The sequence below is a fragment of the Netta rufina genome, assembly GCF_964035555.1.
Source record: "Netta rufina genome assembly, chromosome: 2".
Lineage (NCBI taxonomy): Eukaryota > Metazoa > Chordata > Aves > Anseriformes > Anatidae > Netta > Netta rufina.
In genome coordinates, this window is record NC_140124.1 from 655,587 (window position 1) to 674,404 (window position 18,818).

The window sequence follows — 18,818 nt, forward strand, 5'->3', positions numbered from 1 at the left end:
CGGGGCTTCCCCCGTTGGGGTCGGGGCTCCCCGCACCCCGCTGCCCTTTGTGCTCCCCGTGGAGGGGCCGGGGTGGCTGCTCTTTGTCCCCGTGCGGGGCTGGCACGTGGTGCCTTGGCTGCTGCAGGGCTTCCACACATCCTCGTGCCCCCGCTGGTCCCACAGAGCCCTTCCGTGGCCACACGCAGTCCCGGGGCTTCCTCCAGGGGTGTGGGGGGGGCCTGGGGGGTTCAGTTTGGCTCCATGCAGCCCCAGGAGGGTTTATGGGGACTGAGGGGGCTAATTTAGCTCCATATAGCCCCGGGGGGTGAGCAGGGGGCTGGTTTGGCTCAATGCAGCCCTGGGGGCGTGAACAGGGACTAGGGGGGCCCAGTTTGGCTCCATGCAGCACTGGGGGTGTGTGTGGGGACTGGGGGGCCTGGTTTAGCTCCATATAGCCCCATGGGGTGAGCGGGGTTCAGTTTGGCTCCATGCAGCCCTTTGGGGGTGAGAGGGGACTGGGGGGCCCAGTTTGGCTCCACGCAGCCCAAGAGGGGTCAGTGGGGACTGAGGGGGGCTGATTTAGCTCCATATAGCCCCATGGGGTGAGAGGGGACCGGGGGGGTTCAGTTCAGCTCCACACAGCCCTGGAGGGGTGAGCAGGGACCGGGGGGGTCCCAATCGGCTCCACGCAGCCCCGGGGGGTCTCAGCGGGATCCCGGGGGTCCCGTGCAGCCCCTACCACGAGCTCCCACAGCCTCCAGTGCCCCCCGGGGGCGCAGCACCGCGAGCCCCGGCCCCTTTGTTCGGGCGGCGAGGCGCGACCCCTTTGTTCCCCGACGGGCCCCGGGGGGACGGGGACGGGGACGGGGACGGGGACCCCGGGACGGAGCCGAGCGGGGGCTGCGGGAGCGGGGCCGGGGCAGGGCCGGGCGGGCCGGGGCAGGAGCGGCGGCGGTGCCTGCGCGTCAGGCGGGCAGGAGGAGCCAGCGGGGCCACAAAGAGCCGGGCGGCGGCGGCGGCGAGCGGCGGAACGGAGCAAAACCCAACGGGGCCGGGCAGGTCGGCGGCGGGGCTGGGCAGGGGGGAAGGAAATCGGGGCGGGGGAGGCCCCTCCGTGTGTGTATGGAGGGGTCCCGGGGGGGTCCGGCACGGCTCGGCACGGCACGGCCCGGGGGGGCGGTGCGGCAGCGCGGCGCCGAGGCGCAATGCGGCGCAGCCCGGCCCCAGCGCGGGGCCGCCTGCTGGGGGGGGGGGGATGGCGTGGGACCCCCCTTATCGTCGAGCTTGGAGCCCCCCCCCTCTCCCTGCACGGTTCCGGGCCCCCCCAGGGCCAGGCGTGGCCCCGCAGCCCCGGGGGGAGCGGGGGAGGCGGGCGGCCCCCCCCCCCAGCCACGAGGGCGCACGGTCCCGGCCCCTTCCGCCGCCCTCGGGTGCGCTCGCAGCGGGCGGTGTCCGGGGGTCCCGGGGGTCCCGGGGGTCTTGGGGGTCTTGGGGGGCGGTGGCAGCCCCGGTGTGGTGCTGGGGAGCCGCAGCCGCCCCTCTCTGTGCCCCCCAGGGCTGCGATGCGGGCGCCGTGAGCCGGGCAGCGCGCGCCCATGACGGACCTGGCCTCGCCCACGGGCGAGAACCCCTTCGCCTTCCCCGGCGGCGAGGAGGGCTTCGGGGACGAGAAGGCGCTGGTGATCCACAGCCAGGCGGAGGAGGAGGAGGCCGGGAAGGAGTTCAAGTGCATCCTGTGCGGGGAATGCTTCGGCCAGCAGCCCAGCCTCGCCCGGCACCAGAAGCACCACGCCGGGGAGCGCGCCTTCATCTGCGCCGAGTGCGGCAAGGCCTTCAGCCTCAAGCACAACCTCATCATCCACCAGCGCATCCACACCGGGGAGCGCCCCTACCAGTGCGGCGTCTGCCAGAAGAGCTTCAGCCTCAAGCAGAACCTGCTCACCCACCAGCGCATCCACAGCGGCGAGAAGCCCTTCTCCTGCGGGCGCTGCGGGAAGCGCTTCCGTGAGCAGCGCTTCCTCCTCAACCACCAGCGCACCCACGCCGAGGACCGGCCCGCTGCGGACGCCGAGGACGGGCCCGGTGCGGCCACCGCCGCCGCCAGCAGCCGCTCGCCGCGGCCGGAGCCGCATGAGGAGGCCGGTGGCCCCGGGGCGGCGAGTGGCCCCTTCGCCTGTGCCCGGTGCGGGAAGGGCTTCAGCTGCCGGAGCAGCCTGGCCACGCACCAGCGCACCCACACCGGCGAGCGGCCCTTCGCCTGCCCCGACTGCGGCAAGAGCTTCAGCCAGAAGGGCTCCCTGAAGATCCACCAGCGCACCCACACGGGCGAGACCCCCTTCTCCTGTGCCCAGTGCGGCAAGAGCTTCGCCCAGAAGGTCAACCTCACCGCGCACCAGCGGAGCCACGGGGCAGAGAACGCCCACACGTGAGCCCCCCGCGCACCGGGACCCCCACCCAGCGCTGCCTGCACCGCTCTCCTGCCCCACGGGGTTCTCCCCACCCTGCGGCCCCCCTCCGGGCACTGCCCTGCACCTGGGGGTGCTGCCTGGGGGGCTCGTAGCCATTAGTGGCCTCTCCAGGGGCTCGGGGCGCGTGCCCATCCCTTGGTGTGAGAAACCACTGGTGAGCCCCTGCGGGGTGATCAGCCCCGACTCTGCGTGGGCACCCCCGGGTGCTTGCTGCGCTCTTCCTGCTGGAGTTCCTCTCCTGACCATCACGAGGCTGCTCCCGCCAGCCCTGGCTGCCTCCGGTGCCCTGCATCAGGCGCTCGCAGGCTGATCTGTGCCTGCCGGATGCCTGTTGCCTCCCAGGGCAGCAGGAGGAGCCAAGAGCTGCGGCCGGCCCTGGAAATGGTGGTGGTGTTCCCTGTGGTGATATTCCCTGAGGTGGTTTTCTCTATGGGGCTTCCTTCCCGTCCATCCTCTGCAGCCTGGTGCACACCAGGGCCACAGGTGAAACCCCTGGGCCAGGGCAAGGAGGAGGAGCGGGGAGGTTTCCCCAGGGCAGGGCTCCCCCGCTGCACGCTCTCCGCGTACCCCTGTGCTCCCCACGCTCCCCGTGCCCCCCCCTGGCCCAGGCTGGTGCTGCTGCTCGCAGGTAACACCTCCGTGTGCTTCTCGCCCAGGGAATGATGGCCACGAGCACCAGAGCAGAGCCGGATCTCGCCCCCTGTGCTCTGCGGGGAAGGAGCCGCAGCGCCGCGTGCTGCCCACCGCGCTGGGGAGAGGGGCTGCAAGAGGAGGCGGCGGAGGCTCGTCCCGGCACTGCGCGGAGCCCCGAGTAGCGCAGAAATAAGGCAAAATAAAAATAAAATAAAACGCAAAGCTCACGGGTGCAGACTGCTTCCCAAGGAGCAGCAGCGGCAGCTCCAGCCTGGAGGAGGGACCGAGGTGGGGGCTGCAGCCGGCTGCGGAGAGGCAGAGACCCCAGCCCGGGCAGCACGGAGGCCCCGGTGTGGAGCCCACAGCCATGGTGGCGGAGCAGGCAGCCAGGAGAGGTGAGCCACAGCCAGGAGGGGAAATCTCTGCCCATGCCCTGCTCTGCCACCCCAGGCACAAGCAGAGGAGCCCCGTGTTTGCCGAGCCCGCCCGTGGCACCAGAGAAGGGGAAGTGGCTGCGCCAGAGCCCTGCGGCACGTGGCACCGTGCAAACCCTGTGTCCCCTCTGAAGCCACGGGGTTTGAGGGCTGATCCCGGGTGCTGCTGGGGGTCAGCGGCCACCCCTGCCCTCCGCAGGGTCCCCGTCTGTGCGCTCCACCCAGCGCCCCAAACTGGGACAGTGCTTGGCAAGCTCTCTGGGGCGAGGCAGGACTCAGCACTGGTGGCTGAATCCAGGGTGGGTGCCCCTCTCCTGCACCAGAAAATCAGCTGCTTCTGCCGTTGCTTGCTGCTGCTGCTGCCCTTCGCACTGCGCCGCTCACCACGGGATGATGCTGGGCTTGCGAGCACTCCCTGCCCTCCTTCACGGGGCGACACCGTGCATCGGGGCAGAGCGAGCGTGCAGCTACCGGGGGGGAGCTGACACCTCTCCCGGCCCCAGCTCCCGGTGACGGCACCGTCCTGGCTGCCACCGGCTCCCGAGGGAGCTGGATCCCCTCCTGCAGTGCCCCGCCGTGCCCCACTGCTCCCTGCTCCCCTCGCACAGGTCCATCCGTGCCCATGGCACCTCCTGCACCCCGCCACACACGGTGCAGTCCCCCCCGGGCAGCCCTTTCCCCGCAGTGCCCCCACCCAGCCCGCTACCACGAGGAGGGTGCTGGGCCCAGCCCCGGTGCCGTGGGGGTGCCGTGCCCCTGCCCGCCGGTGTTTTCTCGCCGTCCTGGCAAAAGGCAAAGCCCCCTGCGAAGAGCTGCACAAAGTGACCCCCGCCCCGTCCTCCGCCCACTCCTCCCTTCGCCACTACGTGTGTGGAAATGCAGGTACCGCTGATGTGTATGAATTAAATTAATTGCGCTTGGAAAACTCCGCGTCTCCATCTTGCTGGGAACCCGGGGAGTTTCGTGAGGGCTCGCCCGCGCCTTCCCGGGGCCCTCCAGAACGTCACTGCCTCTCCTGGCTGCTGCCCGGGGATGCTCACCAAGGACGGAGCTGCTCCAGGGGTGAGCGATGGCCCCAAGTGTGCCGGGGACCCCGTTCCCAGCTCAGCCTTGCCCCTTGCACGTGTTGCCCCCATCCTGCCCTTACCCAGGCCAGCGGCTGTCGCTGCTGCAGGGCTCGGCCGGCCTCGGCACAGCGGTCAGCAGAGCGAGTGCTGCATCCCCAGCTGGCTCCTGCAGATCCTCCACCGCCCCAAAAAATGGATGGATGCTGAGGATGCTGGCCTGGAGCAGGGACACCCCAGCACGTGGGCTTGGCACAGCAGCCAGCACCGCTCCGAGGGCTCATGCCGAGTGTCCTGCCGGGTGCGGTGAGCCCTGGGCTGTGCCAAGAGCATGGGGATAACGTGACAGAGGGCTCCTGGCTCTGCTCCTGTGTCCCCTCCTCATGGCCTCCCCTGCTGCTTATGTGGCCGGGGGCAGGAGCGGATCCGAGGCAGCCACAAATCCCCGAGCGTAGGGGGGGGACGGGCTCACAGCCCCCGCTGCTCCTCTGGTGCTCACCACGAGGCCTGGGTGTGCTGCTTCTACCCTGCGGGGCCGCTCAGCCCCACCACAGCCCCTCTCTCACTCCCCCTCCTCAAAGGGAAAGGGGGAAAATACAACGGAAAGGGCTCAGGGTTTGGGATAAGGGTGGGGAGATCACTCAATAATCATCATTAATCCTGCAGGGGCTCTCCATGGGCCGCAGCCTCCTCCAGGCCACATCCACCTGCTCCACCGGGGGCTCCTCCACCCATGGGGGGGCTGCAGCGTGGAGATCTGCTCCGGGTGGGACCCGTGACCCATTTAATGTCAAGCCTTGCCTTGGCAGCCCCTGGCTCTTGTGCTTGTCCTTGGGTGTCCCCGGGCTTCAGAGGCTGAAGCCTTTGGGGTCCCTCTGGCCACGTTCCCGAGATGTCAGGAGCTCTCCTCCACCTCCCCGAGCTGCCGGCTGGGCAGTCGCTGCCATGGCGCTGCTCCCTGCGGCCAGAGGTTCCTGACACCCGGTGTCCCAGTGCCCCCCCGTCCCACTGTCACAGTGTCCCCATTCCCAATGTCCCTGTGTCACAGGTCCCTGTGTCTCAATGTCCCCAGGTCCCCAGGTCCCTGACACCTGGTGTTGCGATGTCCCCAGTTCCCATGTCCCTGTGTCACAGATCCCTGTGTAGCGATGCCCCCAGGTCCCCATGTCCATGCCACCCAGTGTCCCCATGTCCTGATGTCCCTGCTCTCCATGTCCCTGTGTCACAGGTCCCTGTGTCCCAATGTCCCCATTCCCAATGTCCCCGTGTCACAGGTCCCGGTGTCTCAATGTCCCCAGGTCCCCATGTCCCTGACTCCCAGTGTCCTCGTGTCCCAGCATCCCCAGTCCCCATGTCCCTGTGCCACAGATCCCTGTGTAGCTATGCCCCCAAGTCCCCATGTCCCTGACACCCAGCGTCCCCATGTCCCGATGTCCCCATTCCCAATGTCCCTGTGTCACAGATCCCTGTACCCCAATGTTCCCAGGTCCCCATGTCTCTGACACCCGGTGTCCCCATGTCCTGATGTCCCTGCTCTCCATGTCCCTGTGTCACAGGTCCCTGTGTCCCAATGTCCCCATTCCCAATGTCCCTGTGTCACAGATCCCTGTGTAGCTATGCCCCCAAGTCCCCATGTCCCTGACACCTAGCGTCCCCATGTCCCGATGTCCCCATTCCCAATGTCCCTGTGTCACAGATCCCTGTGTCCTGATGCCCCCAGGTCCCCATGTCCCTGACACCCAGTGTCCCCATGTCCTTATATCCCTGGTCTCCATGTCCCTGTGTCACAGGTCCCTGTATCTCAATGCCCCCAGGTCCCAATGTCCCTGACACCCAGCGTCCCCATGTCCTGATGTCCCCATTCCCAATGTCCCTGTGTCACAGATCCCTGTGTCTCAATGTCCCCAGATCCCAGGTCCCTGACACCTGGTGTAGCAATGTCCCCAGTCTCCATGTCCCTGTGTCACAGGTCCCTGTGTCCCAATGTCCCCATTCCCAATGTCCCTGTGTCACAGGTCCCTGTATCTCAATGCCCCCAGGTCCTCATGTCCCTGACACCCGGTGTCCCCATGCCCCAACGTCTCCAGCCCCATATCCCTGTCACAGATCCCGGTGTCCCAGTGCCCCCAGTGCCCCCAGTGCCCCCGGTGACACGCAGTGCCGCAATGTCCCGGTGACCCGAGGTCCCAGCGCCGGTGTCCCCGACCCCCGGTGTCCCCGACCCCCGGTGCCCGGCTCCCGGTGCCGTTCCCCGCACCGACGCAGGAGGTCGCGGCTCCACTCCGGGAGCTCCGCGGCCGCTGCCGCGCACCCGGGCGCCGCTCCCGGTCCCGGCGGCTTTGGGGGACCGGCGGGTACCGGAGCCAAGCAGGTCAGGGAACCGCCGGGGGACCGGGACCGGGCGGCAGCGGGGTCTGCGGGTTGGACTCCGGTCAGTGGGCGAACACGGGAACGGGACCGGGGCTGCGCCGTGCGTCCCGGAGCGGTGCCCCCCGTGCTGGAGCACCCCTGGGTGAGGCCGGACCCTCGTGGCGGCTGCCCCGTGGCTATGGCACGGCAGCTCTGCGCCAGGACCCCCCCAGAGCCCCCCAGCAGACACCGTGCGGACCCCCCAGCAGCCAGGGGCAGCCCCGCGGGCATCCCGAGCTGGTGGGCTGGGGACGTGAGGCCGAGAGGAAGAGGATGGGGAGGAAGAGTGGAAGAGTGCCCGAGCCCCTGCGGGGATGAGGAGGGGGGCGAGGAGGTGCCTGAAGCAGGAGCACGGGAGGTTCGCGGACAGAGCGAAAGTAAAAGCGTCCCAGGAGGGGGCTGGGGAGCAGGAAGGGGACGTGAAGGAGGCGCGCAGCCCAACGCCAGCAGCAGATCCAGGGGAGCTGCGGGGCAGCGTGCCCGCGGGTGATGGTGAGCAGACAGGCACACCGCGGTGCCACGGGGACTGCACAGCCACAGGGAACCGCAGAGCCATGGGCGGTGGGTGCCCGGGCACCCACAGGGGTCCGGACTTGCCGCCCTGTATGGAGGGCCCCGAGCACAAAGTGGTCAAAGTGGTCCAGGTCCAAAGCACGAGCAGCGTGCTGGGGCTGTGGTATGCAGGGGCTGGAGAAGGGGGCTCCCTGCCTCCTGCGAGGGACCTGGGCTTAGCAGAGGGGCCGGGCAGGGGTTGAACACCGGTTTGTGCTGTGCCACAAAACGTCCCCAGCTCAGGAGACTGCGGCCTCACACACCACAGCCTGGGTGGAAAAGGGAGCCTCCGGCTGTATTTGCAAGAGCACCAGACCAAAACTCCTCTGGTAGGAGGCTGCACCTCATCGTCTCGTCAACCTCATGACCGCTGAGGTTTATTTCCAGGCCATGCGTTCCCTCATTTGCACAGACTGAGCTTTCCCAGTGCTTTTGGAGAGGTCACCGTGGGGCCGAGGGGAGGCAGCCCAGGAGCAGAGCCGGACCCTCGGTGTCTGCAGCTGGGGCTGGGTGTGCCCCGCAGAGCATGCAGCAAACCGCCCCCCACAGCTCCGTGCCTCCCACCAGTGTTTCTGGGCTGTCCTTGCAGAGCCCCCACCCCGTGAACCTTGTGCCCGGCCCTGCTGCACTCAGCTCCCGCCCCCGCAGCCCCAAACTAAAAGCTGGGGCCGAGCACGGGCACCTCCTGCCCAGGGACACTGCTGCACCCGGAGCCGTGGGTAGGTTGCAGGGGCTTGGTGCTCACCGGGTTTGCTCCCCAGTGCGCTGCGCGGCTCCAGAGTCACAGCTCAGCAGCACAGAAACCGTGCAGCAGGTCCCTGGGGGGCTGCTTCTGAACGCAGGGATCGGGAGCAGCCGGCGTTGCTCACCTAGAGGCGAATGGTGCATGGCTAAGCCTGCTGCTGGCTGGGCTGGCGCTGCAGGCTCGGCCTTCTCAAGGGCTTTGTCACAGCCTGCCAGCGCCCTTATCCCCCAAGCCCGGCGGGAAAGCCTTCACCCTGCACGTGTGTTTGCTCTCTGTCCCCCTGCAGCCTGTGACCCAGCTCTGGCATCACCCTTCCTGCACTGACACTGCGGCAGAGCACGATGGCGAGCGGCTCCTGGGAGGATCACGGTAAGGGTGCAAGGGCCGGGCACTGCCCTGCCCCAGAGCCCCCTCGCAGGGGGGATCGGTGTCCTCGTGCCACCGCAGGCACCGCAGGGACCGGGCTCTCTTGGCAATCTCCCTGCTGGGAGGGGGTGGGTTTGGGGACAGAGCAGGCATGTGCCAAGCAGTGCCGTGCACGTGGAGAGGGGACAGGCATCCCTGGGATGGTGCGGGTATTCCTGGGGTGTCACGGGTATCCCTGGGGTGGCACAGGCAGCCCCGGGGTGGCACAGGCAGCTCTGTGCCCCTGTACCGGGCTGTTTCCATGCATGACCCACCCCAGGCAGTGCTTTACACACTGCTGCTCTCTCACTGAGCCTTTCCCCTCACTGATGCCAGCAGGCCAGGGGACCCAGGAGCACACGGGGGAGCCGGAGCTGCGCCTGGTACTCGTCGGGAAGACCGGTGCAGGGAAAAGCGCAACGGGGAACACCATCCTGGGGCGGGTGGCCTTCGAGTCGCGCCTGGCACCACAGGCAATGACACGGACGTGTGCCCGGGAGAGCCGGCTCTGGCAGGGCCGCAGGGTGGTGGTCACCGACACCCCCAACATGTTTGACTCACCGGAGCACAGCGCCCGGTCCTGCTACGAGCTTGCCCGCTGCCTGCTGCTGTCGGCGCCGGGGCCGCACGTGCTGGTGCTGGTGACCCAGCTGGGCCGCTTCACGCAGGAGGACGAGGAGGCCGCCCGGCAAGTGTGGCGGGTGCTGGGGCATGAGGCTGCGAGGCACACCATCGTCCTCTTCACCCGCAAGGAGGACCTGGGGGGCGGCTCACTGCAGCGCTACGTGGCCAGCAATGCCTCCCTGCGGGCGCTGCTGCGGGCGTGCGGGGGACGGTACTGTGCCTTCAGCAACCGGGCGGCCGGCGCCGAGCTCGAAGCCCAGGTCGAGGAGCTGATGGTGCTGGTGCAGCGGGTGCTGGAGGAGAACCGGAGCACCCCTTACACGAGCAAGCTCTACTCCCAGGCCACGCGGCTCCTCAGCCGCAGCAACGTGGATTTCGAAGAGAAGTGCAAGTGCCTCGCGAAGCAAGTGGAGCAGCAGCTGCAGGGCCAACAAGGAGACGGCATCCTGGGGTTGCTCAGACGGTGTGTGCAGGGGCTGTGGTGCATGCGATACATGCGGTGTCTGTGCTGCTGCTGCCACTTCATCATGGCAGCAGTCCGGCGCATTGCGCGCTTTCTGCAGCAGGCGTTCCTCGGTGGTTGGGGGGCAGTTGTCCGTCTGTACAACCGCTTCTTGCGCTAGAAGCAAGAGTAGAACTAGAATACACTGTGCTGTACTACTTCTCTCAAGTAATTGCATTGTGTTGCTTAACAACATGGCAAGCAGCCGATTCCCCCTCTAACAGCACCGCAGTCCCCATATGGGCTGTGCCTCTCGGCACAAAACTGCAGCACAAAGCTTGCGGCTGCTGAGCGGTTTCTGCTTTGTCTCCAGCTCGATGCCAGGGATGTGCCCAGGGCATTGCAGGGACGGCTGCGGACCTGGGGACACGCAGGGCCAGAGCCAGGCGGTGGCTCCCAGGAAATGCCCTCGTCCCCTGCATCGAGCCGTGGGGCAGTCCTGGGTGCTGCCAGGAGAGCGCAGAGCATCCGGGCAGAGGGGAGCAGCACCCAGCAGAGGGGACCCATCCCTGAGCAGCTCTGGTGGCAGCAGGTTGAGGACGGAACTGGTCACATTCCCCTCACTGCCATGGGCTGAGATCACCTCATGTCCCCACAGGCTGGCATGGGATTTGGGGAGCCACCTTGGCCTGGCACGGGGGTGGAGGGGTGAAGGACAAGGGGCACAGGGTGATGGGCCAGTAGGGACACCAAAGGACACTGGCAGGGACACCAAAGGACCCAGCCCTTCTTCCTGCTGCCCCTCAGGTGCTGCTGCTGTTTCTCAGGGGATCGAAGCCACGTGCGCAGGTTCCAGGGGATCCACGTCACCGAGGTAGGACCCAGGGCAAAGAGCATCCTATGGGCAGGTGGGACAGGTCGGTCACACGTACGTGACAGCAGAAATAGCCCTGGTGGCAGCAGTTCTGAGCATCTGAAACCACCAGGAGCTTTGACAGGGAAGTGCCGTGACACAGGATGAGATGCCGTCCCACTGCAGGTGCCCTGACCCCAGGCTCACGTGCTGTGGAGCTGCACACAGGCACAGGCTCCATTTCTCATGCGCACCTCCCTGCCTTCAGGAACACGGGCTGCTCTGCGCTTCTCTGCAGTTTCATGCTTTGCTGTGATCACTGACCCGTGGCGGGGAGACCCCGGGGGGGTGGGAGCAGGGGTCGGAGCTGTCACTGCCAGCTCTGCAGGTGCCTGCGGAGCCAGGGAGCACCATGAGTGTGGGGAGAAAGAAGTACAAGGTACTGGCAGGGAAATTTGCCACTTGCAACCTTTGCAACACTTAAGAGGCGTGCAGGGTCCGTCCCAGCCCCTGACCGTGGTGCAGGCTGCAGCTGCCTCGTCTCCTGCCCCTTCTTCTGTCAGGGCTCTGCCTCCAGTCCCACCAGCAGCAGGAACTGCTTGAAAACTAAGCACAGATCATAGCGGGAGTTAAATAACTCTGAGGCCGGACTGTTTCTGGAGGAAGTACAGGAGGTAGCGTTAGAGCTGTCTGAACCTCCAGGGCTGCACAGAATCGAAACCAAGCTGGGGGCTGGTGCGGGAGGAGCCGGTGCTGCCCTTGTGGCATGAGCACAGTTCTCCAGGCTGACACCGGCCGTCTCTGCTGTCACTTCCTGGTGGCTGTGAGCGTCCCGCGGGGACAAGGCGAACGCCAGCGCAGGACGTGCAGGAAGGTACGGGCGGGAGGCCAGGGGCCGCGAGGCTCCGTGCCGGCGGGGAGGGCTCCGAGGGTGCCTGGGGACCTGGCACAGGGCAGCGGGGCAGGGAAGTGGCTCTTCCCCAGTCCCCTCCTCTCTCTTTCCCTTCTCCCCACTCCTCACTCCCCATGCTCGGCATGGGCACAGCCCGAGCCCAGGAGAGCCCCTGGGCACCGTGCTCAGCCCCACGCGGGGCCGCGGCTGCATGAGTGTCACTGCCCTGAGGGTCCCTGCCACCACACTGCCCCCCCCATGATCCTGCGCACACTGAGGCTGCCTTGCTGCTCTGTTTCCCCGCAGCACCTCGCAGTTCTGGCTTTTATTTTGCTTTTTACTGTTTTCTGCTGCTTTCCAACCCCATTTGTCCCGGTGCCACTGCAGCCTGACCCAGCTGCAGCCCCCGACCCCTTCCCACAGCTGGGGCAAACAGAGCCCCGCAGCCTCCAGCATCTGGGTGCCTGCTGACGGAGCCCTGGGTGTCTGCTTTTGTCTCTGCAGCCAGGCCATGGCCGTCCGTCGTGTGTACATGCAGCCCGGGGTCAGCGGGGGCTTGGAGATGAGGCTGATCCTGGCCGGAAAAGCTGGGGAGGGGAAAAGCGCCACGGGGAACACCCTCCTCGGGAAGCGTGTCTTTGAGTCCAAGCTGTCCACCCAGCCAGTGACCGTGAGCTGTGCGAGTGCACAGGGTCACTGGGATGGCGAGGACTTCACGGTGGTTGACACGGCCGACATTTTCAACCCCGAAGGGGACAGCAGTGAGGTGCACCAAGAAATTATTCAGTGCATCAGCCTGTCCTCCCCAGGCCCCCACGCGCTGCTGCTGGTGACCCAGCTGGGCCGATTCACCCAGGAGAAGGCGAAGGCCGCAGAGAGACTGCAGGACATCTTTGGAGCTGATGTTCTGGGGCACACGATCGTCATATTCACCCGCGCGGAAGAGCTGGGGGAGAGATCTCTGCACGACTACGTGTCCTGTACAGACAACAAAGCTCTCCGTGAGCTGATCAAGAGGTGTGGGAACAGGTACTGCGGCTTCAACAACCGGGCAACTGGAGCCGAACGGGACCGGCAGGTCGCAGAGCTGATGGGGATGGTCCGCTGCATGGTGCAGGCGAATGGGAACAGGTACTACAGCAATGAGATGTACCTGGAGCCCAATTTAACAGAAGAGCAGGTGGAGTATCACATGTGGAGGTACAGTTTAGGCAGGATGAAGAGGGAGTGGTTCAGCTGAAGGACAGCTCTCCTGGCTTGTGGGCTGATAGTCCTCATCATTATTGTGATTACCCTGGGTTTCGTTATTGCACGGCTGCGATGAATCCCAGTGTAATACACAATAAATATTTGTTCATTGTCTTGTATTATAAAAACAAGGAGTTCTGTTTGAGGAGCGGGACTTGCGAAAACTCCCTGCTGAAGTAAGGAGCTGTATAATGCTTGGCTAGACACTATGAAAATTCTTTTGCTTCGTGTAACAAAAAAGAGAACCCCCTCCCCTTCTCTCCTTCTGCATCTCAGTTGCCTCTTTTGTTCAAAGACCCTGCTGCAAAGCTCATGGAACCATCTCCTGGTAAGTTGCTAACCTAGTGTATCAACATCCTGCCTTCCTGTCTCACGCTGGGCCAACATGACCAAATAAAAAAAGAAGTTGAACCAGAACGCCGAGGAAGACTACGGCCTTCATCTTCACGACCACCAGAGGGACAGAGACGACCCCCTAGCAACAGTGCGCGCAGTCGCAGAATATCCCAGGATGTGCTGCGTAATCCCGGAATTACCAAGATATAAAAAGGGACCCTGGCGGGGGTGAGGCACGCGCCGTTGGCGGAGCCGAGACTCCCCGGCCGCCCAGCGCTGTTTTGCTTGCTGTTGCTTGCTCAATAAATTCCTTTCTATTATTAATGCAATGCTCTCTGAAAATTAGTTAAGGGGGCAATTTATAACACCCAGCACCACAGAGCCACTGAATGCCTGGGGCTGGAGGCGCCTCAGGAAACCACTCCAGCTGCCCAGGACCGTGTCCACTGGGTGTTGGACATCTCCAGGGATGGAGACCCCAGCACCGCTCTGGGCAGCCTGTGCCAGCGCTCAGACACCCGCACAGCAAAAAAAGACTTTCCTGATGTCTCAGCGGGCGTCCTTGTGCCTCTAGCAGTGCCCATGCCCTTGTGTCCTGGCTCTGGGCACCCCACCAGGCGTTCACACACACAGACGGGACCCCCAAGTCCCAGTGTAATGGAACCAACTCTCTCTTGGAAATGAAGAGGAATTGTCTATTTTTATTGAGCTTCCCTTTAATCAGTTATCATATATGTAGTAAAGGACAAAAAATATGTTTAACTTGTAACCTAGGCTCCCTTTGTTCAGGGACAGAATGCTCCTTCTGGGAGAAACCAAGGAAAGTTGCCAAGAGCAAGTAGCCTGAGGTTGTGCTTCGGTGACATGTGGCCATCGATGGATAAAAGGGGTTAGGGTGCTTCATCGGGGAACACCACCAAGGACCCCCACAGAAAGGAAGGCATGCGCAGAAGTTCCTGAAAAGCAGCCATTAAGAATGATGCCACATGAGCACAAAACTCAGGTAGATTAGAATGAATTATTATTAGATCGCTGAATAGTCATGAATTTAATGTCTCCATGGAGCCAGGAAGTCGACATTGGCTGTGCTTGATCTGTGGAAACTGCACCGAGCTCTGAGGCCTGAATAAAAGCAATATCTCTCCTGAGTGCGTGCGAATTGGCTTATTGCACACCGGGTGAAGGATCATAGAGTCATAGAATGGTTGGGGTTGGGAGGGACCTTAAAGATCATCTAACTCCAACCCCCCTGAAACAGACAAGGCTGCCTCTCACCGGATTAGGTTGGCCAAGCCCCATTCAGCCCGGCCTTGAACACCTCCAGGGATGGGGCATCCACAGCTTCTCTGGGCAGCCTGTGCCATTGCCTCACTACACTGGCAGTGAAGCGTTTCACAGAATCACAGAATCCCAGAATTTCTAGGTTGGAAGAGACCTCAAGATCACCGAGTCCAACCTCTGACCTAACACTAACAGTCCTCCACTAAACCATATCCCTAAGCTCTACATCTAAACGTCTTTCAAAGACTTCCAGGGATGGTGACTCCACCACTTCCCTGGGCAGCCCGTTCCAGTGCCTCACAACCCTTTCAGTAAAGAAGTTCTTCCTAACATCTAACCTAAACCTCCCCTGGTGCAACTTTAGCCCATTCCCCCTTGTCCTGTCACCAGGCACGTGGGAGAACAGACCAACCCCCACCTCGCTACAGCCTCCTTTAAGGTATCTGTAGAGAGCAATAAGGTCACCCCTGAGCCTCCTCAACTCCAGGCTGAACAAGCCCAGCTCCCTCAGCCGCTCCTCATAGGACTTGTTCTCCAGGCCCCTCACCAGCTTCGTCGCCCTTCTCTGCACCTGCTCAAGCACCTCGATGTCCTTCTTGTAGCGAGGGGCCCAAAACTGAACACAGTACTCGAGGTGCGGCCTCACCAGAGCCAAGTACAAGGGGACGATCACCTCCCTAGCCCTGCTGGCCACACTGCTTCTTATGCAAGCCAGGATGCTGTTGGCCTTCTTGGCCACCTGAGCACACTGCTGGCTCATATTCAGCTGACTATCCACCATCACTCCCAGGTCCTTCTCTGCCTGGCAGCTCTCCAACCACTCATCTCCCAGCCTGTAGCTCTGCTTGGGGTTATTGCGCCCCAGGTGCAGGACCCGGCACTTGGCCTTGTTGAACTTCATGCAGTTGACCTCAGCCCATCGGTGCAGCCTATCCAGATCCTCCTGCAGAGCTTTCCTACCCTCGAGCAGATCGACACACGCACCTAACTTGGTGTCATCTGCAAACTTACTGAGGGTGCACTCGATGCCCTCGTCCAGATCATCGATGAAGATATGAAAGAGGACCGGCCCCAGCACTGAGCCCTGGGGGACGCCACTTGTGACCGGATTCCTCCAAATGTCTAGCCTAAAGCTATTTTCTTTTAGTTTAAGACCATTCCCCCTTGTCCTCCACCACCACCCCAGGTCCTTCTCCTCAGGGCTGCTCTCAATCCACTCCCCACCCAACCTGTATTTGTGCTTGGAATTTCCTCAGCCCAGATTAAGGACCTTGCACTTGGCCTCGTTGAACCTCATGAGGCCCGTACAGGCCCACTTCTCAAGCCTGTCCAGATCCCTCGGGATGGCATCCCTTCCCTCCAGTGTGGGGGCACAGTGTCAAATGCTTTGCACAAGTCCAGGCAGATGATGTCAGTTGCTCTTCCCCAGCCATCACTGCTGCAACCCTGTCATGGGAGCCACCAGATTTGTCAGGCATGATATGCCGGATCTGCTCCATGATCTTGCCAGGCATAGAGGTGAGACTGACTGGCCTGTGGTTAACCAGGTCTTCCTTTTTCCTCTTTGAAAATGCGGGTTTTCTTTCCCCTCTTCCACTTAGTGGGAAGTTCACCGGACGGCCACGACTTCTCAACTATGATGGGCAGTGGCTTAGCAACTCCATCCAGTCTCGGGGCGTGGGGCTGCTCCGCGCCGCTCATGCTTGGGGCAGCAGCAGCACCCTGGAATTTGCTCAGCGTGGTGCTTTTAGTCCCTCTCCCTGGAATAGGGCCATGGGAGCTCAGCGCATTTAAAGGAAAGGCCAGTTTGGCAGAGCTCTGGAGTCTGCAGGCTGCAGAGAGGAAGGGAAGGACACGGGCTGAAGGACACAGGGTCCTTCCGCAGGTGGCTGTGCGAGCAGGGGGTTTGCTGCTCACTCTGTGGATGCCTCTGAGCCACAGAGCGCCCGCCCCGCCTGCAAACACGCTGGGGCTGTGAGCCCAGGGCTGCAGGTCCCCCAGACAGGCTTTTCCCGTAAATGTGCTGAGCTCCGGGCAGTGCAGAGAGTGAAACTCAGAGAAAGGGGAAGCAAAGGTAACCTGAGCTCGGCTCCCTGCTTCCTCTGCCCTGCAGCAGCACTAAGGCTGATTTCCTGAAAAGGGCTGGAGCTGCGCACACACCACACCTCTGCGCACCTGCACAGGCTTTGGGCAGCCCCTCTTCAGGCCGGTTTTGCTGATTACAAAGCTCTTTCTCTCCATCCCTGCCCACCCCGTCCTCACCGGGCTGAATGTCCCTGCCTTCCCCCTGCTCCCAGTTCAAGGTTCCCCTCACTAGCGTTGAGCCTCGTGTGCTATGATGAGGAAGAGGAGCACTTGGAAACGCTTCTTGAGCGCTGGCAGAGCAGGGTCCCCTCCTGCAGGCACAGAGGGGTGCGAGGGTGGGAATCCCATGCAATCCCACAGCAAGGGCCATTTTTGTGGCCCTCCGCTGGACTCTTCCCAGGAGATCCCTGTCTTTCTTGCACTGGGGAGCCCAGAACTGGACACAGTACTCCAGGTGAGGCCTGACCAGGGCAGAGGAGAGGGGAAGGATTACCTCCCTGGACCTGCTGGCCACACTCCTTTTAGTACACGCCAGGATCCCGTTGGCCTTCTTAGCCACAAGGGCACACTGCTGGCTCATGGTCAACCTGTCGTCCACTAAGACCCCCAGGTCCTTCTCCTCAGAGCTCCTCTCCAGCAGGTTGTCCCCCAGCCTGTACTGATACACGCGGTTGTTCCTTCCTAGGTGCATGACTCTACACTTGCTCTTATTAAACCTCATTTGGTTTCTTCCTGCCCATCTCTCCAGCCTGTCCAAGTCTCGCTGAATGGCAGCACAGCCTTCTGGCGTGTCAGCCACTCCTCCCAGCTTCGTGTCATCGGCGTACTTGCTGAGGGCAGACACTATTCCCTTGTCAAGGTTGTCGATGAAGATGTTGAACAAGACCGGACCCAGCACAGACCCCAGGGGAACACCGCTAGTCACAGGCCTCCAGCCGGACTCTGCTCCTCTGATCACCACCCTCTGAGCTCGGCCAGTCAGCCAGTTCTCAACCCACCTTACTGTCCACTCCTCTATCCCAAACTTTCTCAGCTTTGCTATCAGGATGTCATGGGAGACAGTATCGAAAGCCTTGCTAAAGTCAAGGTAGATGACATCCACTGCTCTCCCCACATCTACCCAGCTGGTGATGCCATCATAGAAGGCAACGAGATTGGTCGAGCACGACTTCCCCTTGATGAATTCATGCTGACCACTCCTCTACTTCTTCTCTTCCAATTGCTTGGAGATGGCATCCAGAACAAGCTGCTCCAACACCTTTCCAGGGACAGAGGTGAGACTGACTGGCCTGGAGTTTCACCAGTAGTTTAGAAACCAAATGAGATTTAAGAAGAGCAAGTGTAGAGTCCTGCACCTGGGAAGAAACAACCCGAAGTATCAGTACAGGCTGGGGGATGACCTGCTGGAGAGGAGCTCTGAGGAGAAGGACCTGGGGGTCCTGGTGGACGACAGGTTGACCATGAGCCAGCACTCTGCCCTTGTGGCCAAGAGAGCTGATGGGATCCTAGCGTGCATTAAAAGGAGTGTGGCCAGCAGGTCAAGGGAGGTGATCCTCCCGCTCTATTCTACCCTGGTCAGGCCTCACCTGGAGTACTGTGTCCAGTTCTGGGCTCCCCGGTAGAAGAAAGACAGGGATCTCCTGGGAAGAGTCCAGCGGAGGGCCACAAAGATGATACGGGGCCTGGAGCATCTTCCCTGTGAGGAGAGGCTGAGAGACCTGGGGCTGTTCAGCCTGGAGAAGAGAAGACTGAGAGGGGATCTCCTCAATGTATATAAATATCTGAGGGGGGGGGGGGACAGAAGGATGTAGCCAACCTCTTCTCAGTGGTTTGTGTGGATAGGACAAGGGACTATGGCTGCAAGTTACAGCACAGGACATTCCGTACTGACATGTGAAAGAACTTCTTCATGGTGAGGGTGACGGAGCATTGGAACAGGCTGCCCAGGGAGGTTGTGGAGTTTCCTTCTCTGAAGACATTCAAGGCCCGTCTGGACGCCCACCTGGGCAGCCTGCTCTGAGGAACCTGCTTTAGCAGGAGGGTTGGACCTGATGATCTTTCGAGGTCCCTTCCAACCCCTACAGTTCTGTGATTCTGTGATTCACGGATCCTCCTTCGTACCCTTCTTGAAGACCAGAGTGACGTTGGCTGTCCTCCAGTGTTCAGGCACCTCTCCTGTTCTCTAGGACCTAGTCTTCCTTTTACTGTTTACATACTTTAAACAAACAAACAAACAACTTCTTCGTATCCTTTATCTCTTTTGCAAGCTTCATCTCTAGGTGGGCTTTGGCCTTCCTTGTCGCATCCCTGCAGGCCCTGACAACACTTCTATACTCCTCCCAAGAGGACAGGCCCTTTTTCCACA

The 18,818-nt window shown here is 62.6% G+C and overlaps 2 protein-coding genes across 2 annotated transcripts; both read left to right on the forward strand.

Annotated features, from left to right (window-relative positions):
* The first annotated feature begins 956 nt into the window (after positions 1-956).
* Positions 957-4,391, forward strand: LOC311206150 (uncharacterized protein). Its single transcript, XM_084281372.1, has 3 exons — positions 957-1,041; positions 1,538-2,407; positions 3,107-4,391. The coding sequence occupies exons 2-3, from the start codon at positions 1,578-1,580 to the stop codon at positions 3,111-3,113; spliced, it is 837 nt and encodes a 278-aa protein (XP_084137498.1). The 5' UTR covers positions 957-1,041; positions 1,538-1,577; the 3' UTR covers positions 3,114-4,391.
* A 4,237-nt stretch (positions 4,392-8,628) lies between these two features.
* On the forward strand, positions 8,629-12,940 carry LOC311207103 (GTPase IMAP family member 8-like; the record flags this gene model as incomplete). The annotated part of the gene is made up of 5 exons (XM_084283002.1): positions 8,629-8,656; positions 9,032-9,779; positions 10,566-10,666; positions 11,440-11,485; positions 12,008-12,940. The coding sequence occupies 5 exons, from the start codon at positions 8,629-8,631 to the stop codon at positions 12,741-12,743; spliced, it is 1,659 nt and encodes a 552-aa protein (XP_084139128.1). The 3' UTR covers positions 12,744-12,940.
* Between the last annotated feature and the right edge of the window lie 5,878 nt (positions 12,941-18,818).

Coding starts and splice junctions, on each gene's coding strand:
- LOC311206150 (XM_084281372.1), top strand. CDS start 1,578: ATGACGGACCTGGCCTCGCCCACGGGCGAGAACCCCTTCGCCTTCCCC.